This window comes from Camelus ferus, chromosome 6 (assembly GCF_009834535.1).
Source record: "Camelus ferus isolate YT-003-E chromosome 6, BCGSAC_Cfer_1.0, whole genome shotgun sequence".
Taxonomy (NCBI): Eukaryota; Metazoa; Chordata; class Mammalia; order Artiodactyla; family Camelidae; genus Camelus; species Camelus ferus.
The window spans coordinates 75,100,686-75,128,051 of record NC_045701.1 but is presented as its reverse complement, the minus strand read 5'-3'; the positions used below and the strand labels follow the sequence as shown (position 1 = coordinate 75,128,051).

The following is a 27,366-nucleotide window of genomic DNA, read 5'->3' as shown; positions in this document are numbered from 1 at the left end:
TATAAATTGACCAAAGAAGTTTATACACATGGTTCTTTGCCTTTTCTCATCTTGTCTTATTGAAGCCAAATTTTATTGAATATGATTTATTTCTTAGGCATTCTTGATTCTGTGTGTGGAGTTAGTGCTTAGTTTCTTAGTTGTTTACTGCTGCTTAGAAACCTTACCTTCCCAGAGATTGATCAAGAAGCTTGCTATTAATGAATTTTGGAAAGTCAATATTTTTTTTACTTAAACCAACAAACCAGAGTTCTGGTCCCAGGTGAGATAGAGATTAGCGTACTCTCCCGCTGAGTACAGATATAAAACCTCCACTGAATGCATGGAGCTGCTATTTGAGGACTCTGAACAGAGAAGACAGTCCTTGGTGCATGGTTAGTGTGTGCATGAATTTCATTACTTCCTTTTGGTCAAATAACACTAGTCCCCAAACAACATAATTCAAATTTCAATTAACACAGTGTATTAATGATGAGTAACTGCGAAAAGGACAAACTTGGGTGCTAGCTCTTCAGTCCACACAACTATGTAAATAACAGAGCACTGCTTTTGAAATCTGTTGCTGATTGGTCACAAACAGTGAAGAGTATGGTTGTGATACTTCCTTGTATTCTAATGATAAACCTGCATGCTACTTTACAAAAATAAATAATGATAATAATAAAAAAGGAATTGGTCAAAAAAGTGGAAGTGCAGCAAATAAATGTAATAATACTGGAAGTGAAATCTGAATTCTATTATGGAGGAGTTACAGGTGGGGTTATAAATAAATAGCTGATTGGGGGAATATTGACACTGCTGCTCTTTAAGATTTTCTAGATATACAGCCAGAGGAATTCTTTGAAGTCATTTTTAGGGAATGACAAATTCTTCTAAAGAGCTTGTCTAGATTAAAACATCCCATTTCTTCATTAATTTTTTGCTCTTACATTCATTATCTGTAATCTTTATAATACAAACTACCATTTACTGAACAAACTAATTTTCCCTAAGCCTTGTTCTAATTATTTTATATACATGATCTTACTTCATCCTCAGAATGTTAGTTATGAAATTAGTTGACAGGAACAGAAGCAAAAGTGGTATAGCTGAGTAAAGCAATGCCAGACTCCCCTCTGGTCCTTCTGAATCATGATGTCTTTAATGATCACATCTCTTACTTGGCGAACCCGTTGCTGCCTGAATGATCTCCTTTCATTTGGTTTGAAATGTAGTTAGTCCTTTTGAGTTTTACATATATATTTTTTTTAATTCATTAAGCTTGTCTTATACTTTGTCTCAATTCAGAATGTTTCAGATAGAGACATCACAGGGCTTTCAGAGATCTCTATGAGAATTTTAAAATTTGATATTTTAATGTTAATCTAAAAGCTTATATAGCTTTAAAATTTTTTTTACATATTTACTGGTTTCCAGAATAATGAGTTGTTTCCCTAGCATTGTCTGCTGGTGACCAGTGATGTTTTTTTCTCCTTGAGTATCATTAACTCACAAATTTATATGTATTTGAAGTGCTTTAATCCATTGTAATTAATATTTTTATTGATTCTCAAATTATTTTATCTTTGGCTAGAGAGAGAGTTCTCAACTTGACTTCTAAGTTTAAAAGCATGTCTTAATTTGGATAAACCACCTTGTAAACAAGTACTGCCATTCAATTTCAGTGCCCAAGTTTTACTTTTATTCATACTGGTACATTGCAGTAATGCTTCAATTGTTTTAGTCTAATATTAAATGAATAGAGGTGAAAGAATAAACCTGATATGTAACTAGTACATTTATATCAAATTGAGGTGAAAATATGTCATAGCATGTTCTCTGATGCTGGTTTTGCAGTATTTCATGGAGGGGAAAGTGGGGAAAAGGATTAAACACTTGGTGAGGTATTCATGCTAACTCTTAGAATCTGCACCATGGAGTCAGTACCACCATCTGTGTGAAGCACTGATTTGGTTTCAGCAAAACAGCATCATCCATCATAGTAAACTAATGTTCAGTTGGGTTTTATTAGTGTTGTTTTTATGTAATTTCAAATTTGGCTTGCTTTTGTACCTAATTAGAAGTTAAAATCCTAGAGTTTTGAACAATTTTTACAATCTTATATCTCTGTATCGCTTTGTTTTTGTATATTAGAAGTTATCAAATTGGTTTTGTATATCATGATTAGATTTTGTGCAGTAACTGCTACTTTTAAGTGTAGGTTTTAATTCTGTTGCATATTTAGCTTTGTATCTTAGGTGAAAGACCTGTTTTTGCCCTGGTATTTGTAGGAATGATTAAAAACTTTATTTCACTTACTTACCTTTTATAGTTCATTTTTATATTTTGGTCTTTATATATTAGCCTGTTCATCTATTTGATGGTTTATGGTATATCTTTTTAGATTTTTAAAAATGAGATTGCCAAATAGAAGTTGCCAACTAGAGGTTGTCTAACCTCTTCTTTTATTTCTGAAGTGTTTAGTTTTCCAACATCTGTTATTCCTGCTAGATTTTGGGGATAATGAATAATTTCTCTTGTTCTGCAATATTTTTCCATATATTCTGTGGTGAGTTTTTTGTTGTTAGCAGGGATATGTGTGTGTGTTAGTGTGTGTGTGTGAAAATTCATCCTATTAATCAGCTTTTAGTTACAGCTCAGGATTTGTTAGCAAATAAGCCCACATAAAAAGAATGCTGGCAAGTTCTCCTTCTGACATTGGTAGATAAGATTATTTTGGATTAACTCTCCCATTCAGAATGACTGGAAAGGCGAAAAAAAATGTAAAAAGTAATATTATGAACTCATCAGAGAACCACCAAGGCAGTGAGGAATTTTGTAGTCAAGATCTGGCAAAAATTGAAGTCCGGAAGGATTAGTCCTGCATTTGGGACTCTTACTCCATCAAGGCAGAAGCTGATTTCAAAAGAGATGGCTTAGAAGCAGACAGGATAGAGTTAGAGCTATTGATAGACTCAAAGAGGCTAGGGAGGCCAAAATTGGGGTTCAAGAACCCTCTAGCTTTTGATTGAGATCTCTAAGAGTGATAGTCTAGGAAAAATGGTGAACTGAAAATGAGAGCAGTGATAAGCTGAAAATTGACCAACCCTAATGGGGACAGAAGCCCAGCTATGAATCATCTCAGTTCTAATTGAATTAAGGTGCTTAGGGTTTCCTCATGACTCTAGCCTGACTTCCTGATAGAAGCAAAACCAAATCCCTTCTGAAGGAAGGTATCATCCTACAGAGCTTTAAATAATCTCTACAATTTTTCATATACAAAGTCTATCAATGATAAAAGTACTCAGGCTTAAGAAGTGACTGAAAATCAAGGGAAAAAACAGACAACAGAAACATAAAGAAATACAATTAACTTGTTCAAGAAATTAAAGGACAAGATTGAGGATTTTGACAAAGAATTGGAAACTTTAAAAAAGAATCAAATGAAAATTACAGAAACAAATATAACCACAATAAGCAAACATAAATAAATTAGAAAAAACATCAACAGATGGATTAATTAGCTTGTATACAGCTTGTATACAATAGAAGAGAGAATTAATAAATTAAGAGATAGGCCAGCATAGTAATTCCAAAAAGAAGAATGGAGGAATGAGAGGATGAACAACACAGAAAAGAGCATAGATGACAAATGAGATTTGGTAAAAAGATACAACTTAAATGCAAATGGATTTCCAGAAGGAGTGGGAGGAAAGAATGGGGCAGAAAGAATGAAGAGAATGTGGCTGAAAATTTACGACACATGAAGGACACCAAGCTACAGATTCTATACTCTGTATGGATCAAAATGGAATAACTACAAATAAAACTGCCCATAGTCATAGCATAGTAAAACCACTGACAGTCAAAGAGAAAATCTTAAACATAGCCAGAGCTATAAAGGGCTACAATAATAGGAAACAATAATTAGAGATGACAGCTGACTTTGCTTCCAAAGGGATAGTCAACTATACTTAAGTTAATAAAAAACAAACAAATAAAAACTATGAGGAAAAAGTGGAACTGACATCAGGCTTAGCTTGAAAGATGTGAGTAATAAAGATAAACACAGGAAAAGTTAGTAGAGCTGGTTCTGTCACTGACTTGTGTGATCTAAAGTCATTTTACATTTCTAGTCTTTTTTTCATGTTACAGTTTAGATTTGAGCTTTTTAATTTTTACACTGTTTAATCTTATTCTGAGCCTTTGTCATAGATAACTCATAGGCTATTTTATGTTCACTGTGTAAGACCTCTTGTCTTCGTATATGTTACAAATAGTTCTATTTTACTTGTGGATAAATTACTCTCCAGGTTGACCTTAGTTCTCCCAGGCCTCATCTGTATGTTTCCAGGACTGATAGTCTCGGTCCTACAGCTGGAGAACACTCAGGCGGGATGGGGTTGCACATATCTCAGTTTAGACAAGCAAGGAGAGAAGGTATGGAAGTGTTAGCTTTTTTTTTGTTCCCCCCAGAAATGAGAGCAGCAATAGAGAGAGATTCCTGAAATTCTAACTGTATTTCTTTTAATCCAGACTGTTTTCATGAACTTGGTTCTCCAGCAGACCTAAATCCAAACAACCAAAATGAAGAATTTACTCATTTGTGACTCATACTCTGTTTCAGCTGTGTTCTCCCTTCAGCCGAGGCTACTTTCTTCCTACACAGCTCTTCAAGGAAATCAACTTCATTCTTTTTTTTTGTGTGTGTGACTTTCTCTTTAAAGAGTTACAGGTGATTTGTTTTCTGGATCCATATGTTATTTGGCTAAAACATCTAGACTGAAGTTTCTCAGCAATTCAGGGTGTGTGGATTTTCCTCTTTGTTCCTTTGGGTTTCAGTTGAACCCTCTTTTCAGGTCTATAGCTCTGTACAGCTCTGGATAGTATTCCCAGCAGTTAGTGTGTTTTTATTTAATGTAGTTCTTTAGGTCTAAAAAGATGTCTTATATCCCCTGCTGGCTAACTCCCTAACAATCTGAAGAGAGCATATGGATAACTGTAATCCCTAGTTTGTGCTATCAGTCTGACATCTGACCACATGGTTTTCTTGGATTTGAAATCTTTGAATGAATGAAAGAGATGTTCTGATAGAGTTAGGCAGTGCACATTTTTCTCATAGCAGCAGTCACTGTGACAGCTGTTCACTTTCCTGTTTGTTGCAGACATGGGGTTTCTGAAGGAATGTTTAGAAGGGAGAAAGGCTTTCTCTTTTTTCAGATGTGTTGGCCTTGTTACATTTCTCAGCATGGGTGGCACGTCAGTCTGGTTTTGTAAGCGCTTAGATAGTACACATCTCTTCCATATTCTGATAATAGGAAGGTGGAGTAGGTAGTGACAGAGGCTGTTTAAAACCAGGTGTTAGAATTGGTTCTTAAAATACTTATGTTGACTATTTTTATGTTTCCTAACGTAACTTAGTTCAAAATTTCCCTGATACAAATTCTCTTTGGGAACTCAGATAGTTCAGAAATAACTTTAAAAACCTCCAGGCTATTTTCATTTGGAAGTTGTTTAAAGAGAATAACCCTCCCATCATTATATTCTTTAATTTAGTTAAAAGAAAGCTTGGAACAATCAATAGGCCAACTGCGGAGTCAACGTTTGTTGAGAAACTCAGGAGGGAGAAGTGTTTCTGTTACAAGTCTGAGTACAAGTGACCTCGATGGTGGCACCATGACAGGTAAACTCTTCAGATGTTCTGAAAACCCCCTTTTTTCCCCCCTTAAAAATATTCCTGAAGTACCTACTGAATGCATGTAATTGACCTGGGGCCCTTTGCTGCAGTGCTTGCATGGGCTAAGACCTGGAGGTGGGACCTGGGACCTGGGACAAAATACAAAGAAATTGTAGGAGACTAAAAATAACTGGGTGCATGTACAGTTAGGGCAAATTGTGAACAACAAGATTAAAAAAGACCAAAAACCCAACTGCTACTTCTGGGGTGTCTGGAGCAAAAGCAGGGTACTGTGCGTGATCTCCACATATAGCACCACCAAGGGGGTGGGCAGACCACCTAAGCCACCCTTCTGACCCAACTTCTGGACCCACCCCTACTCTCACCCAATTTAAGAGCCCAGCTTGCCCCCTCTTCCCCCCAAGCTCAGGAAGCTAGCAAGGGCACCTGTTAGTTGTTCTCACTCCCTCCCGCTGCAGCACGAGTCCTGATAAAACCTAGCCTGAATTTCTTGTCTGGCCTCTTATCAATTGCTATTGATTAAGGAGTCCAAGAACCCTGGTCAGGAACATAATCTTTGGATAAATACAGCCTATACATAAAGTCATACAAACAAGGTGTTAGAAGATGCAGTTAGGATTTTACAGTGAGTATTTTGAAATATGTTGAATGGGACTTTGATCTTCTGAGTTTATTACTTTTGTTCTTCCCATACTCTGTAGACAATGTAGAGCTTTTCCTGGCAAAACCTGGATTTAATTGTCTGCCTCTAATCAAAACAAACACACAAGTAGGATTTACCATGTGGTGTACTTTCTGTGTTAGAAGTCTTGTCCTAGCTCCATAGTTTTTCAGATGTCTCATTATGAAGCATCCTGTGACACTTACTAAGAGCAGGGGAATTTTATCCCTGGTGTGCAGCTAGATTTCAGTGGCTACATAGAAGGTGATAATACTTTGCCTAGAATTAATCTACTTTCCTACAGTACTGAGGGTTATGTTTGAATAGAAAAGACTTAGAGAAGTCTGCAGTGAAGAGGTGATTTAGTTAGTGAACATTAGTAGCTTGCATTGTTAATATTGCTGTTGATCATGATAATGATGATTAAAAATTGGACAGTTATTCTTTATGTAGTTTAGTTTTTACTGATTTTTAAACACCATTTATATTTTAGATGAATTAATATGTTATTTGAAAAATTCTGTTTTATTAGATCTCAGGGAATCATCAAAGTTATTTTTATTTAGCAATTTATTATTTTTATGTAAGAGAAAATATTATATTTCTTCTTTGAAAAGTACAGCCAGTTAGAACTTCTGATGTGTTCCATTTACAGGTTATTTCTGTTGTTCACGTTATCTACTTTAAGAGCAAGATAAGTGCCAATTTTGTGGAATCTTATAGCCACAGCAGGGTACTTGTTTATGGTTGTCTGTGGGAAATAGTCTGGGTTAAGGGCATGTATATATATTCATGTCGCCATGTATTTACTGAGTAAAATTTTAGTTTCTTCTCATTTAGTGTTTTTAATCCTCTCCCTTTTCTTTCTTTTGTAAAGAGAGCCACCATTTTCCACCTACCTCACCTCTCAAGGACTACGGGGATCAACAGGGTATTAAACGAAATAGGTCCAGAGCTGGTGTCCGATTCGTTCAGGAGACTGATGACGTGGGCCAGGTACTCTGTACCCATTCTGCGGTCTGTATTCCTTGAATTCTATTTAAATGACTGACACTTGAATTTTATGGCTATGTTTTAACCAAGTTTGATCATCAGTAACTGTAGTGATTTTTTTTTAAACCAAGTAAACTATTTTATTTTCAATGTATTAATCGTCATCATACATTTATTTTGAACTTTGTTATGGAGGATTATATTTTGTAGAACATTTAAAAGTGAGTTTAGTTGGACATGTTTTATTTCCTTGTTCAGCTGGCTCACTCTTCTCTAAGCCCTAAGTCAGCTACTTTCTATTTTGCCAAGTTTGGTTTAGTATGAACAAGTTAGTCTTTGTGTGGTTAACCTATTGATTTTTCCACTAGTGTTTTTCTGATTGTTGAATCGTTGATGGAGCCACTGTCTATTAAGCAAGAATTCTAGACTTTTTCTACATAGTCACTAAAAATTTTGAAGGTATTAGTTCTGTGGAAATATTTCTTTTTCTGTTTCTTTAAACTACTCTGCAAGAGCTGAAAATTTTTTGTTGTTGTAGCTTTGGGTAACTAAATTAATTAGATAAGGGCTATGAGATGTTGCCGACTTTGATGCCTTTTATTAGTTTTAAGATTGAGGGCTCAGAGTTTGTTGGGATCCTCATCTGTAGCTTTTTCTTGTAATAGCATAAGATAAAGAGAGGACAGAACAAAGTGCATTGGAAGACACCTTATAGAAACTTCTGACTATTTTTTATTTTTCTTTTTTTGGTAGGTGCAGCTTGCTAGTGTGGATTATGTGGTTAAACCTAGAGCAGAGAACAATATCCTAACATTACTCAGTTACTCTTTCATTTTATTTATTTAGTGCCTCTGTCCTGGGACAGTGTTTGTGCTTGGAAACAGTGATGAGCAAAAACCTTGTCTTTTCATGCAGCTTACAATTTAGAGGGGGAGCTAGATACCAATCAAAAAGTACCTTAGTATATACTTGTAATTATGAGCTGAGATGAGTGCTATGACAGAAAGAAGCATTGGGCTATGGGAGTGTATAGTTTAGGGACCTGCCCCAGTCAGGGAAGGCTCCCCAAAGAAAGGCTGATTGAGCTGAGATCTGAAAGTTGAGTAAGTCATTTGAGGTAGAAGTAGTACTTGGAAGGAAGGAAGATATCCATGAGTAATTTAAAGAAGGCCATGTGGCTAAAGAAGTATGAAGCCTTGAGACAATGCACAGCCTTGTAAGAGAGTGACAATTATTTTGAAAAGATCACTCTGGCTCTAGTGTAGAAAATGGAGTCAGTGTGGGCAAACCAGTTAGAGGGATGTTGCTGTGAGCTGTTGGTCACTTGGATTAGGATAAATGGAGTTGGAGAGAAGGTGGCAGATATAAAAGGTATTTTGGTGGATAAAAATGAAAGGTCTTGATGATCACATGAACATTTGGGGAGGGTGGGAATTAGTGAAAAGGAGGTGTCAAAGATGAGTCCTAGGATTCTGGTTTGCAAAACTGGAAAATCATGATGGCAAAAACCTAAGTGAATAATCTGTTGTTCATCTGCCATATTACCTCCGCTCCTTTCTTTTTAATTTTTCTTCCCTGTTTTGTCTGTTTTCTTAAGATGACCTCTAGCTCCACATGACTGTGCACTTTCTTAATGCTCCAGTGTAGCATTTGTGGTTTTGTTTCCAGGGCTGTCTCCCATGTTAAATTGTGAGCCACTTGTTTCCCAGCACAGTTGGCGGCACTGATTAGTTGCTCAATGTGCATTTTTTGAAATGAATCAATTTTGTTGTTTCTGCAAAACTTTAAGTTTTTAAAAATTATAAATTATAGCCTACACACACATACATGTTTAGCATACACATTTATAATTAAAAGTACAAGAATATGAATGAAAATCCATGTAACCACCACCTAGACCAAGAAATAGAGGATTATTATACACCCCAAACCTTTTTTATGCTTCTCCTTTCTCCAAGGGCTATAATTGTTGTGATTTCTGTGTTAATCATTCTCTTGATTTTTTTTAAAAAAATCATTTTTGCTACTTATATCTTGTTTAGTATTGCCTGCTTTTAAACTTTATATAAAGGGAGTAATGCTGTATGTCTTCTTTTGTAACTCGCCTTTTTCATTTGATGTTTTGTTTTTGAAGTGTGGGTAGATTTGATCATTTCATTTTCACTGCTGTATGATTCTACAGGGGAGGAACATATCACAATTTATCTCCATTCTATTTGTAATGAACTTTTGGCTTGTTTTCAGTGTTCTCATCATGAACAGTGCTGCTCCAGACATTCTTGTTCATGGTTCCTTGTGCACGTGGGCAAGGGTTTCTCAGCAGCATGGGTCGGCACACTGGTCTAGTTGAATGAAGTTCTACTGTAACACAGCCACACTCATTTGTTTATGGCTACTTTTGTGCTATTATGGCAGAGTTGAGTAATTGTCACAGAGACCTTATAGCCTGAAAGCCTGAAATATTTGCTGTTGTACCCTTTACAGAAAAAGTTTGCTGACCCCTAGGGTATCTGTAAAGAATAAAATACTGCACTATAGAGGATGCTAATAATTAACATTATATATAGTTTTAAAAACTTTTATTTGGGAAAAAATATTTTATTTCTTTTAGAATAGACATTTATTAATTTTATTATGTCTTGGTAACATAATATTTGGGCATTATTTGCAAAGAACAAGTTCTTATTCTTAACTCTCAGTGAATCTTCATGGAAGAATTCAACAAAACCCTAAACGGATAACTGTGTTTTGCCTTTATTAGTTTCATGCTTTTCATCAATCCCTCCGAGACCTCAGCAGTGAACAAGTTCGCCTTGGAGATGATTTCAACCGGGAACTTGCCAGAAGAAGCCGGTAAAAGCTGAATATGGTTTTTGTTGGAGGCATGAATTATTAGAAGAATAAACCCTTTGGATTTAGAATATATCATGAATGAATGTTAGACAGATTAATTTCATATTTTTAAAAATATTTTAATTCATTACAATGGAATGCTGACATTATGGAGAGAGACATTGTGAAACCTTAGCAAAGAGGTAGATTTGCAAATACTTTGGAAAGAAAGACAGAGACCAAGTGACTGACAATGGAGCATAAAAAAGCATAATGTGGAATTTGTCAGTGGACATGAGCCATTGTAGAATCTGATATTTCAGCTTTCAGTTGAAATCTTCAAAAGCCAGTTGTTTATATCTGCCCAGTCTTTGCAATTTTGTCACTACTTGGAGACTACCCAGAATTACCACTTTACTTAAAATTTTTTCACTGTCTTCATTTTCATCATCAGCAGTGACAGGTGACTTTCATTTGGAGGCCATATTTTTACAAGAAAAAAAAATTTGCCCCTTTTTGAGCAGTGAATAAGGACCAACAAAGGTCCTTATTGAATGAACTGAAATTCGTTTACCAAGTTTACTTGCTAACTCCCACTCCAGCTAATGAAATCATTCCACTCACCAGTTTTGTGTTGCTATAGCAAAAAGAGTCAAAGCTATAAATGTTAAATCTATGAATATCAACTGTATTCTGCATAACTTCTCTGCTTCTGTATTAGGAAAGCAGGAAATTTAATAATAAAAATTAAAGATCTTACTATTATCATTATTAATACCACCACTAGTTAATATTCTTGAGCACTTATTTTATGTCAAGTGGATTTAGGTTTAATTCTCGCAACAATTCTAACAAGGTGGTGTTTATTATTTTCCCCATTTTTGGGGGATGTGGAAGCAGGGGCACAGAGTGATGAAGTAGCTCAGTTTGCTGAACATCAAACGGGTGATGTGGTGGAGTCAGAATTCAAATGTAGACAGTAAGGCCCCAGAGTGTCTACCCTGCATCACTTACAGTACACTGTCGTTCAAGATCATTTTCACATGTAGCTGATATTACTGTATTACTAAGCTATATTATTAACCTTTTAAACTGGTAAGGGTTAGTTAATTTAATATTAGATATTTATTTCTGACAGGTTGATAAAATCAACAGACTGGCATTAACATTCTACTATAGTGTGTTCTTGGAGTGGCTTTATTATGTAACTTTTCCACACTGGAAAGAAAGAAACAAATGAAGCACTAGGTGTAATAAGATACAGGGGAAATTGCCGGGATGGTTTTAGCTGACCAGTTTCAGTGGTCGTTTGGACATGCAGTAGTGGACTGGGAATCTTCTGATCTGTATGCTGGTACCATCTGGTAACAGTTTTGTGACCTTGAGGCATGTGTAAGGCAGAGAAACTTCATTTAATCCCAAATAGGAGTCAAATTTCTTGTGAAGTTTAGTGGCTTAACATTGTGGATGAGGAAGATTTTAGGATCCAGTTCTGTTTTACTTGTACCACAATTCTTAATTTCATGTTTATAAAAATACTGTGTATGAAGTCATTAGGTTTAACTTCGTATGTGATTCAGAAAGGTTAATATTCTCATTTAATTACTAATTAAATTTTTTTCTTGACATTCATTGCAAAAGACACAATGAATCATAAAAGTACACTGGAAACCAGACTTTCAGAAAGGATTAAATAAAGTTTAATTCAGAACTCACCTGCTTTGGATGCCACATGAGACATTGCTTTGAGGCGGGCAAATTAGAAGACTGTTGCATTAGCATGAGAAGATGGTGGCTTGACCAGGATTATGGCAAGGACACAATGGACGAGGATGTTTCAAGATGTTTTTTTTTTGGAGACTGAAGAGCTAGGACTTGGCAATGGATTGGATATGAGGGGTAACAGAGAATAAACCAAGGATGACCCTCAGATTTCTGATTTGAGTAACTGAATAGATGGTTATTCCATTTCTGAAGTACAGAGACTTGTGACGGTAGTTGAGGTATAGAAATTAAGAGTTTGGCCTTGGATATGTTAGGCTTGAGATGCTTGTGAGACATCCAGGTGGAAATGTAAAATACACAGCTGGGTATTTACTCTGGAACTCAAAGGAAAAGTCTGTTAGAGAAATTTAAGAGTGGTTGGCGTATAGAAGTAGCATTTGGAAGTATGGAAATGGGTGGTATCTAGAGAGAAACTGTAGGGAAAGCATCAAGGACAGGGCTGAGTGGTAAAGAATTCCAGCATGCAGAAGTCTCCTACAAAAAGAGGAGCTGGCTTGAGAACGAACAGCCAGTGAGATGTGGGAAATCCAGCAGCACATGGAACCACAAAAGCTAAAAAAGAAGTACAAGTAAAGACACTTTTCTGAGGTTTAAAGACTTAGAAAATTTACCTTTTAAGGTCACTTCTTTCCCAGGAAATTACCTAAGGACATACAAGTAAAATAAAATGGTAATCAAGAAAGAGGAAGATATAGGTTACAAGAAATAGTGAAACTAACCCAGAATGTCAGTGAAAGAAATTCCCAACATGATAGACATAGAGCAGGCCCAGGAGATATTTACTCTAAGTGAGAGCAGGAAGTGTCTTTTGAGAAGAATGTAGTCAGTAAGAATGGAGTAAATTCTTAATAGATGATTCAGTAATAAGTGGGAAAAAAATACCAATTATATGATAAATAAGGCCCATATAATGGCCAGAAATAATGGGAAACTCTAGGAAAAAACAGAAGCACAAGAAGTTGATCCAAGTAGAAAGCTGATTAAAATGTGAGCATGATAGAATGTAAACAAAAAGCGTCAATTCTCTACGATGGAGTAATTCATAAGGGGTATAAATACATTAAGTAAGTTACACAGATTGCCAATAGAAGAACTAAAAGTAATAATAAATTTGTCTGAAATTGGAGAGGAGTGTGAGTAAGCTAAACATTTCAAAACACTTGAAAATGGAGGTAACCAGCAACAGAATTAAGAATGTAAATCCTTGAACATGGTTGCCACTGGGCAGTGGAACCAGAGGAAAGGAAGAGTGAGACAGGAAGGGCTTTGCTTTTCTTTGTAAGTTTTTTTGTACTATTTGATGTTTTTAATGGTATGTTATTAATTAAATGGGAAAAAAGATAATGGGGGGTAAGTTAGTGAGGACAGAGTTTGTACAGCACACTCTGATGTAATTTGATTACAAATTGCTAGAGAGGATGTGAGATCAGGAGTTTTGTTCTCCTTCCCTCTTCCATTCTTCTTAATTCAAAATGGGAGATATTGCAGCCTATTTGTTTATTGAAGGTATAAACAAGGTATATATTGAAGGTATATATGGGCCAGTATAACATTGTTTCTCAAAGTGTAATCCCCAGACCAGTAGCATTAGCATCTCCTGGGAATTTATAGGAATGCACATTCTTCGGCTCCATGGCAGATCTGCTGATTCAGCAGTCTGTATTTGTAACAAGCCCTCTGGGTGTTTCATATATTGGCTAACACTTAAGAACCACTGCAGCAGAGTATTATGTGATAACATATTATGATGATGTAAATTTCACAAATTATATATATTTCCTCAAATAGCTAATATAAAATATTTTTCTTTCTTTGTGTAGGTCAGATGCTGAAACAAAAAGGGCTTTGGAAGAATTGACTGAAAAACTTAATGAAGCCCAGAAACAAGAAGTGGTGAGATCTCTTTGTTTACTAAAAAAAAAAGTTTTATTTCATATGCAGCTGGTAGAGAGAGTGGTTGAGCCAGTCATAATCCCAAAGAAGTTTAGTAGAGTTTAACTTTTTGGATGGTATATGCAATTTTGTCCAAAGATATGTTCTTGCACCTCTTATAAAATGTTCATGAGTTTTAGGTATTCAACTTTGAAATATTTACAGTTTGATAAATATATCTATACTAGAGACAGAATTAATTTTTAGAGTTTGTTATGAATATTTGAAAGATATTTTAAATTTCATTGACTCAGTGATTTTTGTGGCTCTTATTAAATGATATTTGAGAAATAAAGAATTTTTTGCTAGTGACTCTGTAGCTCTCCCCATTAAGTATTTTCAGGTCAGCTCACATAAGCGTGTAATCACAGTTGCTGCAAAGACTCCTTGCTGTCAGTTTTTGTTTGACATGGTGCTGACTGAAAAAACCCTGATTCTCAAGTTTTATTATCTCAAACTTAGATTGTTGATACTCATTATTCATCGGTTTCTTTTTATCAAATCATTATTCTTGCTGGAATTAAAGTTAAAAATGAAGTACATACAAGTGTCCATTTCTTTGCATCATCAGTTTTTTTAGGGTAAAAACGTCAATAGAAATTGTCACTTAACTGTTACACATTGCTCCTGAAGTAAATAAGTATGTATTCATTCATTTCCCATAGTATCTTTGTTTTTTTAAGACAAGAATGGTAGCAGAATTTTCTTTTCTTAACCTGTTTTATTCAAACTGAGAGTTTCCTAATTATTTTTCTCCAGTTGTCACTGTGTTTACAGTTCCTTACATGGATATATTGAGTTTATTTTGGAGTTTAAATTTATTGGCCCACATATGCTAAGAGTTGGATATGCTCTTTTTTCAAAGTGATCAACTTAGGTGCTACTCTCCTTGAGTGAAGTTTGTGCATTTCAAAAATATAAATGAGCCCCTGGCCACATAAAAACATCTCCCTCTTGTGTTTTGGTGCTAATATCTTTGTGAAGTGCCCCAGAGAGATGAAGATATAATGCCCCGCTTCTGTTGAAGTAGACAAAGTCTTTGCAGTTAGCGTGTGATGAGTTGGCATCTAATGTGTGATCAGGATATGGGATACTTCTTTTTTTTTTTTACATAAAGTCCTAGATTTTTCCAGACATACCAAGGGCATCTTCGATTTAAACTGTACCAGTCTAAAATATCTAAAATACTGTATACTTCAAAAAAAAGTTTTTTTTCTGAGATGAACAGATTGATACCTTTCTTATTTAATTGCAGTAGGTCACACAGCAAGAAATCTGTACCATTGTCTGATTTACATACTATATAAATAGGTGCTGAAAGCACACTTTTTACAATGTAGCTCCAAGGTCCTTAGTAACTTACTAAATGATCCTCTGGTTCGTCTCATAAATTCTAGAGTGGAACCTGCAACTTGGCAAGGGACCTGCTGAGGCTTTGTCTTTTTGTTTTTTCCCCTTATTTTTAATTTAAAAAGTTTGAGGGTATAATGTACTTACAGACAAGTACACACATTAATGTATCACTTGATGAATTATTACAGGGTGAGCACGCCTATGTAACCACCACTCAGATATAGAAATAGAACATTACCAATGCACAAGAAGCCTCCTCATTCCCCCCCAGTCACTAATTTCTCCTTCCTTGCCCACTATTTTGACTTTTAACTGTATAGATTAATTTTGCCTGTTTGAAATTTTTATATAAATGGAATCATATTTCTAGGGCATGTTTTTTTGTGTGTCTGGCTTCTTTTGCTCATCATGATGGCAGTATATCTGGGTGATCTGTCTTGGACTTGCAGTTTATTTTTATTGCTCTTTAGCATTTGTTTGGATATAACGCAATATATTTTGACATTTTATGATATTTGAATTATTTCAAATTTTGGGCTATTACAAATAGTCTACTATTACCAGTCTTATTATTGCACATGTGCAAGCATTTCTGTTGGTATATAACATAGAGTGCAAATTGTGAGGTGCCTTCAAATTTAGTGGATACCGATTAACAGGTTTCCAAAGTGGTTGCACTCATTTACACTCCCTCTAGCGTGTGAGAAATTGTGTTCTTTCATCTCTCCGAAGACCTGGTTTTATCAGTCTTTCAGTAGTAGCCATTGTGTTAGGTGCTTATGGTATTTCATCATGGTTTTAATTGGCATTTTCATGATTACTTAACGATGATGAGCATCTTTTCATATGTTTGTTGGCTATGGGCTGTTTTCTTTTTTGACATTCCAGTTTGCTTCTTGTGCCCACTTTTTTTATTGGATTGCTTAGATTTATGGAAGGTTTTTATATATTGTATATGAGCACTTGGTCAGTGATATGTGTTGCAAATGTTGTCTCCTATGCTACTGCTGTTTGTTCTTATTCTTAAAACTCTCTTAAATGGGGTCTTCTGTTAAAATTTAATCTAGTTTACTTTTCCATTTTTTCTTTGTGGTTAGTGCTTTTTTGAGCTGTTTAAGAAATTGTTCCCTGTCTTAAGATCATGAAAATATTCTCTTATATAATCTTCTAGAAGCAAATTTTTTACCTTTCACATTAAGATCTAATATTTACTTAGAAATGGTATTTGTTTCTCATGTGAAGTAGAGGTCATACATTTTTTCTGGATATCCAGTTGATTCAGTTTCATATATTGAAAGGGCCACCTTTTTCCCCACCACTTTACACTGCATCCTGGTCATAAATCGAACGGTCATATGTGTAGGCATCTGTTACTGGACTCTTTGTTCAATCATCCAGTTAATTTGTCTGTCCCAGTGCTCCTATTATACTGTCTCGATTACTGTTGCTTTATGATAAGTTGTGATATGGTGGAGTAAGTCCTTTTACTTTGTTCTTCAAGCTTGTCTTGTGTGTTTTTCACTATTTGTATTTCTGTAAAAATTTTAGAATCAACGTGAAGTTATTTAAAAAGCTGCTGGGATCTTGTTTGGATTACCTTGTTTCCATAGATCAACTTGAAGAGAATAGAAATCTTTACAATAGTGAGTTTTCCAATTTATGAGCATAGCAAATCCTTCTTAATTTTTTGTAGTTTTTTTTTAATCCGGAGGTCTTATATTTAATACATTGTTTATAAGATTTGGTCTATTTGATATTTTTATACTATTTTATAGAGGTCATTTAACATTAAAAATATAACAATCTTTGTTTTTTATTTGGAGATTTACCCTTTTACATTTAATGTAAATACTGATTTAGTTTGTATAAATCTACCATCTTACTATTTGCTTTCTATTGGTTCCACTTATATTACGTGTTTAAAATTTCTTCTTCTATCCTTTGGATTTATTAGCTTTCGTTTTTCTAATTTCCTTATTAATTATCTTGGTAGTTATACCTTATTTTGTTGTTCTTTTATGGCTAAGGTAGGGATTAAAACATGCATCCTTAACTTATCAAATCTAGTATACATTAGCACTTTCAGCTCTCCCTCAAATGCAGGGATCTCAGAACACTCTTAACTCCAGTAAACTCACTCTCCACTTTTCTGCTGTTATCATGTATTTCAATTCTGTATTTAATTGAGCCACACAGGACATTACTGTTATTGTTTCATAAGTAATTCATTTAGATTTACCTTTATATTTACTCTTTGTTTTACGTATCTTTCTACTTTCTTCATTCCTTTCTGCATCTCTAAGATTCCACATATGCCTTGGGAACATACTTTAAAATTGCCTTTAGAGTGAATCTGCATATACCTGAAAGAATCCCATTTAGAATTTTATTTAGAGTGGGTCTTCTGGTTATAGATCCATCCTCTTTATACTTGTCTGAAAGTGTGTTGAAATGTTGAAAGAGATTTTCACTGGATATAAAATTATAGATAGGCTAGTATTTCCCCATTTAGTACTTTGAAGATACCATTTTATCATTTTCTGGATTTCGTTGTTTCTGTTGAGAAGTCAGCTGTTAGTCTAATTGGTGCTTTTTTGCATGATAATAGATATTTTTCTCTAATTGCTTTTGAGTTTTTCCTCTTAGTCTTTGGTTTTCTGCAGTTTTACCATCATGAGCTTAGTTGTGTTCTTTTGATTTGTTGTTTGATGTTATATTTCCATTATCTTTTCAAAAATTACTTTTACCTCATTCTCTGTCTTTTCTTTTTGGACTTCAAATTTCATGTACTATTAGACTTTTCACTCTATCCCTTTTATCTCTTATGTTCATTTTTATAATTTTTTATTCCTTGTTTCTCCATTCTTTAGTTACTTTCTTCAGCTGAATTAAATCTACTAAACCCATCCACTAATTTTTACTTTCAGTTACTACATATTTCATTTATATATTTTTTACTTTGTAGTTCTTTGCCAATATCCTCAATCTGTGTATCTGTGTCTTGTAACTCCATTATCTGGATCTTCTATAGATCTATTTCTATTTCTATTATCTCTTATTTTGCTTGGAGTTTAATCACATTGTTTTTTCCTACTGTTTTTTTTGATTGTCCAGTTATTTTTGTTTGACAGAAAATGTGTTTTATTTTCTTTGAAGAAAACTTGCATTAGATAACTTGATCATTATCATGTATGAAAGGACATAATTGCTTTTTGTTATAGGTTAGGGCCATGGCAATCATCAGTTACCTTATCATTTTTTGTTGAGATATTTCAGTATTAAACTTCAGTGCCAGGTTTCAGCTATTTCTGATTCATCTTTACTGCTAGTGTACAGTCCTTTAGGATTCCAGCCCAAAGGCTGAGTTGTTTTTTGGGGTGGGGGGTGTTTAACTAGGGCCCCCTTTCCTTGGAAAGGCTCTCAATTCCAGTTTTTCCCCTTTAACTCAATACGTCTGTTAAAAACTGTTCAGCTTCTCAGTGTCTCTGCTGCCTTTTCTGAAATTGGCTGATACTACAGGGAGAAAAGCTAGAACACCCTCTCTGGGTTTCTTTCTTTTTCTGCATCGTGGTCTCATATGTCTTTATCTTTTTTGCTTTCTGATGCCTTAAAGCGGACATTCATTTAAAATATTATTTCTAGCTATTTAAATTATTTTCAGTGGAAGGAATGGTCTGAATTATCTAGTCTGTTATTTTTTGAAGCGACACTTCCTGAATCTTTTTGTGTATGTCAGACTTCATTACTGTGCTGTTTCTAATGAACATGAATATATCAGGCTTTTCAGCTGTTGTAAGAGGCTTCCTTTACTTGTTACATAGGTGTACAACCTGTGGGCATGCTAGTAACAAGGGCTTTGATCCAAACTCAGATACCCTCAATATTCTGTTGAGATCCTTGTAGATCTGAGTAAGCTGTGGACATAGCCAGCTGTACTGTCATGCTGGCTTTTGACATTGTTAGGTGGTGGGATGGTTTATGTTTGGAGTTTGAAGTGCTGGGTTTTTTCACTGTTTTACAAGAGAGCGCATAATGAGCTGAGTTATTTTATTTTTATTTTTTTTATATAGCAAGTAAAGCTAGCAAGTACTATTTACATAGTTGAGAGTGTTAATGTAGGTCTAAATTATAACCACTGAGCTCAGAGTTAACAGCTGAATTCAAAGAAAGCGTGTGTTCTTTCATACCATCATTACCATGCATCAGGAATTACTCCACATCAGATAAAGCTATGATTGTACAACTGGATGTCACACCTCACTAGTGCTTATTAGCTCACTGGCATAGCTGATTTACACAACTTGCTTGTTTACCCAACTGTCCAGCATGCCCAGCTCATCAGGACACATCCTTTCATATTGCCAAAACCTGGAAAATTATACACACCTAATTGTGCACTCGATTGAATTGCTCATCTACTAGTCCCTCACATCAGGTTGTTTTATGCTTTCTGTAATTTGCTTTTAAAGTAAGGTTGTCTCATGACTGTACAGAGTATCTCAAACCTCGTGTGGGTGTATGTAGTTCTGATTAAGAAACAATTGTCTACTGCAAAACTTAAAAAGAATATTGTTGAATTTTAGAAGGTCTTCCAAAGGCCACATGCTGTTTACTTTCAGTTTGTACAAGGCTTAATAAAGATTTTGTGACTCACTTATTCCAATTGAAGTCAACATTTACATTTTATAACTGTTTGACATACTGTGTTGTATTTGTGAATTCATGATAGCATGCTGTCAGGGAAGATGCAGTTCTGTTATTTGAGCATTAAATTTCTCAGAGGCTGCAGCTGTTTCCCCCTCCAGATTTAAGTTTAAAATAAAATTACCAAAGTGATGCACATTCACTGTGAAAAACTTTTAAATATTGTACAAATACATAAAGAAAAATGAATGACTGCCCCTATCTCTCACCAATTCCATTTTCTTTTGGTAACCACTGTTAATCACATTTATTGTGCATTATTCTCAGGCTATAGTTGTTTATCATGCATTTTCTCAGTAACTAGAATATATCTTGAAAGTTTATAGAATACATTTTTCTTTGAGAGGCAAAAGTATGGGTTGCTGTCATACATGCCAAGATCTAATTTGTTACTCCCTTTGTGAATCATAGATTTTTGTTTTTTTTATCAAAGTACCCATTGGAAATGAGTTATTTATAGCATGACTTTGTGGAAAATACTTCCTATTAACACTTAATCGTGATAATAAGCAGTCAATATTTTGTGGGTCTCATACCACAGGGGAAATTTTATTTCATTAGTTGTCTAGTCTTTACCCTTTGAGTGTGATATGAGTCCATATTAAGTTTGATTATTTATGGAGGAAAAAGCCAATTTTATTTATTTATTTATTTATTTACGTTTGTGGTTTTTTTCTTTTTTAATTAGGGGAGAGGTAATTAGGTTGGTTTATTTTTTAATGGAGGTACTGGGGATTGAACCCAGGACCTCGTGCATGCTAAGCACACACCCTACCACTGAGCTATGCCCTCCCCACTCAATTTTGTTTTTATTTCTATAAGAGGGTCACTATTTAAATTAAAAATGTAAACGTGGATCTGGCTGTTTCTGGAAGAGTTGATCATTATTCAAACTCTAAGAATTTTCTCAACACTGCATTGAGGATAAGATGGTTATTGCATAGATCACAACAGCAGGATGTATAATAAATATTTACCGAAATGAATTTAAACCAGCAGACATTGTTAAAGATCTGAAGAATCAACATATTGAAAAGCCAGAATACCATCCCATAAATAGAATGCTTTTGTTTCACCTCCTTTCATTAAATACTAACTTTAAAAGCGATTCTAATTTTGATTTTTGTTATTTTGCTATTTTTTATAACTAAATTTAGATATTTAGGACTTCTTGCTACAACTTAACAGTACATTTGATTAAGATGCACTCTGATAAAAATGAATTTTGTACTGTTAGGTGATACTGTTAATATTTTTCCCTTAGGTCTCAGAAATAGAAAATCAATGTGAGGAGCCAATAATAAATGCAGTCTTCAAAATAATTCTTGTTATTGGAAATTATCTCATCACTCAAAAGTTATGAATATATGCCGTGTTGTTAGGTACAAAGACTCCGTGCACTTCTGTTGAGAACTGTTTTTACTTGCTTTTCCTTTGGTCTTCCTCATCTCAGGAAATGACATCACAGTCCATCCAGGGTCACCTAGGGTTCACTCTAGATCTTTTTCTTCATACTACACTTTTGGTCCATTATCAAATCTTGTCCTTTTTATTTCTGAAATCTTGCTCAGTTCTACTTACTTTTGCCTAATACTTCTGTTCAGTCACTTGTATTGAGTTCACTGCAATGGACTGCATTGGATTTGGTCTCTAGCCTCCTACATTTGCCCCTGTCTGTGCTGACAGTGTCTGTGCCGATTGATTTTCAAAAATTGCCATCACGGTGAATTATTCCCATGCTCTTTCAAACTCTACTTGAGCTTTTCGTTTCAAATTTCTTACCATAGCCTGTAATACCTATATTATCTGGCTTTCTTTACGTACCTTGATTTTGCCAAACTCATTCCTACAATGGGATCTTGGCACTGGCTTCTCTTTTCTTTTCCCAGTTTTATGCATGGCTGGTTCCCTCTTGTCATTCAAGTCTCCAGTTGAATGTGACCACTTTGAGAGAGGCCTCTGTATCCTGTTTTTTTTTATTATGTAATTGGTAGCAGTTAGCATAATAAACACACTGTTCTGTGTATTGCCTTTTTCACTAATATATTTTTGAGATTTAAGATTATTCCATATTAGCATCTAATGAGCTTTCTAATTCCTTTCTTCTAGTATTTAAACTATTCCGTTGAATGAATGTCCTGTAATTTATTTAACCAGTCTCATATTGATGAACATTTAGTTTGTTTTGATCTTTTGCTTTTATACACAGCACTGCAGTTATTGACCTTGTATGTGTACCATTTTTTTGATATGGGAAAATAAATTGGTAGAATAAATTTATAGAAGTAAATGTACAAGATTAAAGTCTATGTGTTGTCTCTAATTTTTTACATATTGCTTAATTTTATAATTTGTATTTTAAATGTCCTCTTTTAATACTTTCATCTGAGAGTTAGCATTCATCTTACTCTTTTCCAAAAAGGATGAAAGGTGGCTTACCTTAAAATAACAATATGAGGAGTGAGTGTATAGCGCAAGTGGTAGAGTGCATGCTTAGCATGTGTGAAGTCCTGGGTTCAATCCCTAGTACCTCCTCTAAGAGTAAATAAATAAATAAACCTAATTACCCCCCACCAAAAGAACCCCAATATATATGTTGAAGTTATGTTAATTCTAATTGGCCCCTAATATTGAGTTCTTTCTTCCCATTAGTATCAAATTCCCACATTCCTGCCCTCATCAGCCCCCTCTCTACTCCCAGCAGTTATCCAGGCACCTGGTTACTCAGGTGGAGATGACATTTCTCAGTTTTCCTGTACAGCTAATTTGTGACCATGTGACTAAACATGAGCAAAAGCAATTGGTGCAATTCTGAGTTGTCTTCTTGAAAACAAAGCCACTTGTCCGGAACTTACTCTCTCTTTATGTGGGTTAAAACGGGGATGTAGCATGACCCAGCTTACCATGCAGATGCGGATAATGACCTGGGGGTGGTGGAGCAACAGATGGAGAGATGTGAATCTCTGAATGACCTTAGGGAGCAGAGTGGCCTGCCAGCTTGCCCTGCTTTTTCTTCTGGGCTGTAATATGAGACAGAAACTTTTATCTTATTTGAGCTGATGTGTATTTGATCTTTTTGAAAGAGCCTAGACTGTACCCTAACTGATACAGAAATGTAACATAGAAATAGATGAGAAAGACTAGACACAGAAAACACTAGAATATCCAAATGTATATTTTAGGTCTTTGGTTATTACTGGCTTAGCTGGAGCTGGGTGACTCAGTGTATTAGCAGTAGAAAAAGGAAAGCATTTTGAGCATATTGATCTATCTGGATGATTGGGTCTGTAGATACTTTGGTGGCTTTATAGGGTGATTATAATTTTACCACTGTTGAAATTCATAAAGTACTTCCTGTGTTTCTTCATTTCCAGTCATGCTAGTTTGTGTATATGTTTTATTTTTCTCAGTGCTGACTAGCTATAATGTCTGTTCGTTTTTACAACTTACGGTTTTCTTCAGACTTGACTAAAACAGAGCAGCATATTATCTTCCCATGTTGCAATGGCTGTATGAGACAGTGGTTCTGTTTGCTTAGTGTCTTCTGGTTCACTCAGTGCTTCTATTAGTTAAGATCAGTTTTAACTGTAAATAACTGAAAACCCCCCAAAACAGTGATTGGAAAAAAGACAAGTTATTTCTCCCTTGTGGAAGAGTCTCAGGTAGGGAGTTCAGGGTCGCTTGTGGTGTGCCATGTACTGATGTACAGTATTGAACGGATTCTGGCTCTTCCTGTCATGCTCTTCCTGTTTTTCTGCTGTTCTGGCCTCAACTTCATGGTCTAAGATGGCAGTATTTTTATACTAGGCAGCATGACAGAGGAAGGGATGAGTATGAGAGCAAAAGGTGCCTATGTGCTATCCCTTATGGATAGTTTCTGGAAGATGTCATGACACTTATGCATGTATCCCATTTGCCAATATTTAAGTCACATGGCCAGCTAGCAGCTGAAGAGGCCAGAGAGAGGCCACCTGTCAAATTAAAAATTCTTTTACCATGGAAGAAATAGAGGGTTGTAATATTTTGAAATGGAGAACAAAATTCTATGCAATGGATAGAAATTTTGTGGAGTGGAGAATATTATATATATATAATATTTTTTTTTCCTTCATCAGACTATTTCTTGGATAAAGATTTATTTGAAAACAGATTTTAAAATTGTGTTAATTATCTATCTATGGCTGCATAACAAATTTCCCCAAACTTACTGGCTTAAAACTTTTATTATCTTACAGTTTCTGTAGGTTAGGGAAACATATGTGGCTTAGCTGGGTCCTTTGGCTCTGGGTGTCTCCCAGGCTGCAGTCATTCCAAGGCTTGACAAAAATGGATCTGCTTCCTCCCTCATTCAGTTCCTTGTAGGTTATTGGATTGGAGCATCAGTTCATCATGATTGGTCAGAGGCCTCTCTTGTCTCTTTGACACGTGGCCTCTCCATAGAGCGTCTCACAACATGGCAGCTTGCTTCATTAGAGGGAGAAGGAGAAAATGAGAGAGAACATGCTGGCAAGATGAAAATCATAATTTTTTGTAAACTAATCATGAGAGTGATGTCTCATCACTTTTGTTGATTCTGTTCATTAGAAGGAAGTTACTAGGGCCAGCCCACACCCAAGAGGAGGAAATTACACCAGTGCATGAATACCAGGGAGCAGAGACCATTGAAACCACGCCAGAAGCCGCTTAACACAAACATTATTTCAAAACTGAGGAAGAATCCTCCAGATATAGTAACTCTGCATCATGACATGTATGCTGGTAGAGTAGATAATATCCAAATAATCTTGGATTTTGATTTTAGTATTTGGTTACTTGAACTGCTTTCATTTTGATAGGATGCTAATAGGCATAGCCTTCCTGAAATATAGAAGTCATTCAACTCACTGAATTTAATTAGAGAAATTCTAACTATTCATTCACCATCAGTCTTCAACAGATAGAAGCTATTTGAAGGTGGGGTCTGTGAATACATCATGTGTATTGCTGTATCCCTAGCTTCTGCCTAGTGTAAAGCTGGACCAATTTAGTGCCCATGTATGCTTATTGAATGAATGTGTGAAAATGGACCTGGGAATTACAAGATACTGCTAGAAATGGGGACTTGTACTGGGCTTATTTTTCTCATTAATTTGTTGTGTGAGGACCTTACTTCATCTCCTCAGTTTTCTTTTTAGAGTGAAAGATTTCAGTGAAAATTCAGAATTCTTTCAAGTGCTTATTTTTTTTATAATTTATTCATTCTTTTGATTCAGTAATTTCACTTAAAGATTGTATCTTGAATTTACAAAAATGGCCTTGAGTTGACAAAAATGATCTTATACAGGACTATTTGTCACAGCATATACCAGGAAAAATCAATAAATGTTATTCCATTATCAACAGGGAATTATTTTAATCAATTATGGAGAACAGTGCCTTTGTTAAGAATGAGGGTGTAGATTTGTTGCCATGAAAAGTTGTCCAGGATATGTGAACTGCAAAAAAAAAAAAATTATAAACTGAAAAAATTTTATGAAACACTATGTATAACACCTAATTTTTTTTAAAAAATGTAGATGAAATGGATGTGTTTGACTAGTAAATGCACATATATGCATAGAGGAATTACTAGAAGTATACAACAAAATATTTAACATTGTTTTTATCCAGATATATGGTATTAACAGATTTTATGTTATGTATAATCACATTGTTGTGCAGCCAAATACAGAACTCTTTCATCTGCAAAACTGAAACTATACCCATTAAGCAACAACTCTCTATTATTCCTACCCCAGCCCCTGACAACTACCATTCTGTGTTCTGTTTCTATGAGTGTGACTGCTCTAGGTTCTTTTATGTAAGTGGAATGATACAGTATTTGTCTTTTTGTTTCTGGCTTTTTTCATTTAGCATGATGTCTTCAAGTTTTATTCATGTTGTAGCAAGTGTAAGAATTTCTTCCTTTTTAAGGCTGAATAATATTCCATTGTATGTATAAATCACATTCGGTTTATCCATTTATCTGCCAGTGGAACTTGAGTTGCTTCCATCATTTGGTTATTGTGGATAATGCTGCTATGAAGATGAGTGTACAGATATCTCTTTGAGACCTTTTAGGCATATATGTAGAAATGGAACTGCTGGATCATAATAGCTGATAATGCTATTTTCAATTTTTTAAGGAACCACCATACCATTTTCCATAGCAGCTGCACATTTTTACATCCCACTAACAATGCACCAGGGTTCCGATTCCCCCACATCCTCCCCAACACTTGTTTTCTATTTTGTTGATAATAGCCATCCTAATGTGTTTGAGGTGCTTCTGTGTTCTGTGTTATTTATATTCTAAGTGTTGCTATTACTTTTTATATTCAGAGTGAACAATAAAAATATTTTTATTTTGTAAAAATGGAATGAATTAACAACTTTGTTTTTTAGTATTTATTCTTAATATTGTTTTCTATTCCAGTAGGTACTGCATTTATTTCAGATACAGTCATAAACTGTTGGGATATTAACAGTTGATTGCTAAGTTACATTAGAAGCTTGACACTGAAGGGTATTTTGAGTTTTTGGTAAAGCACAGTGAATATCATAGTAAATATTTTAATTGTTTTTAAGCAAATGATAGAATATTTTTGATCAGCTTTTATTGAATAATTAAACTTATGTCTACCAGTGTCTTTTTAAAAACCAATTTGATTTGAGGTGTAATTTACCATAAAATTAATCTGCTTTAAGTATACAATTCAATGATTTTCAATAAATGTACTAAGTTGCGCAACTATTACCATCATTCCGTTTAGAACATTACTGTTGCTCCAGTAAGATTCCTTGTGATCAGGACTTTTCTTATAGGATTGGTTGCATAAGATTTCTTGTAACAAAGGTGTATTTATTGCTTGTCTTAAATAAATACAAATGTCTTCTATCCATTGTATCCTCCTACACCAAATATACAGTTAGTCAAATAGTGTATATTTTATTTAGGGGGCTATATAATGATACACGTAAAGTGTGTTTGAATTTGCACAACTTTTAGCAAGGAAAATCTTGCATCAGACAGAAAATTTCTTTCATGTTTATTTTAGAGAGTCTCAATTAAACATTTTTCAGCTTGACTTTAGTTTTTGATCTTTTGCAGCTGGTTTATTTTTAGCAGATCACAGTAGAAAAGATTGACAAGCAAATGAAAAGCCCTTTCAATTATTTGCTGCACGTAAATATCAAAACCTTCCTAGGCAGGTCATGCTTATAGATAATTAAAGGGAGAAAGAACCAAATAGTAGAGTTTATCATTAATAGAGTAATACATGTAGTTGTAGGCATTGGTATTTTTCTTCTAACTCACCAGAGGGCACTCTTTTCTAGTTTATTACGTTCAACTCTGATCTTTTGACATGCTATATTATACTTTGAAAAATTTAAGCGCTTTTTTGGGATC

General features: G+C 34.8%; 1 protein-coding gene across 7 annotated transcripts in view; it reads left to right on the top strand.

Moving 5' to 3' along the window:
• The window catches only part of CEP128 (centrosomal protein 128), a 357,186-nt gene that overhangs the window by 24,207 nt on the left and 305,613 nt on the right, over positions 1-27,366 (top strand). For all 7 annotated transcript variants that reach the window (XM_032482452.1, XM_032482451.1, XM_032482457.1 and 4 more), the window contains 4 exons: positions 5,536-5,662; positions 7,216-7,334; positions 10,093-10,184; positions 13,769-13,841. In XM_032482452.1, the coding sequence (XP_032338343.1) occupies positions 5,536-5,662; positions 7,216-7,334; positions 10,093-10,184; positions 13,769-13,841 (411 nt within the window). The remainder of the gene's footprint in view (positions 1-5,535; positions 5,663-7,215; positions 7,335-10,092; positions 10,185-13,768; positions 13,842-27,366) is intronic.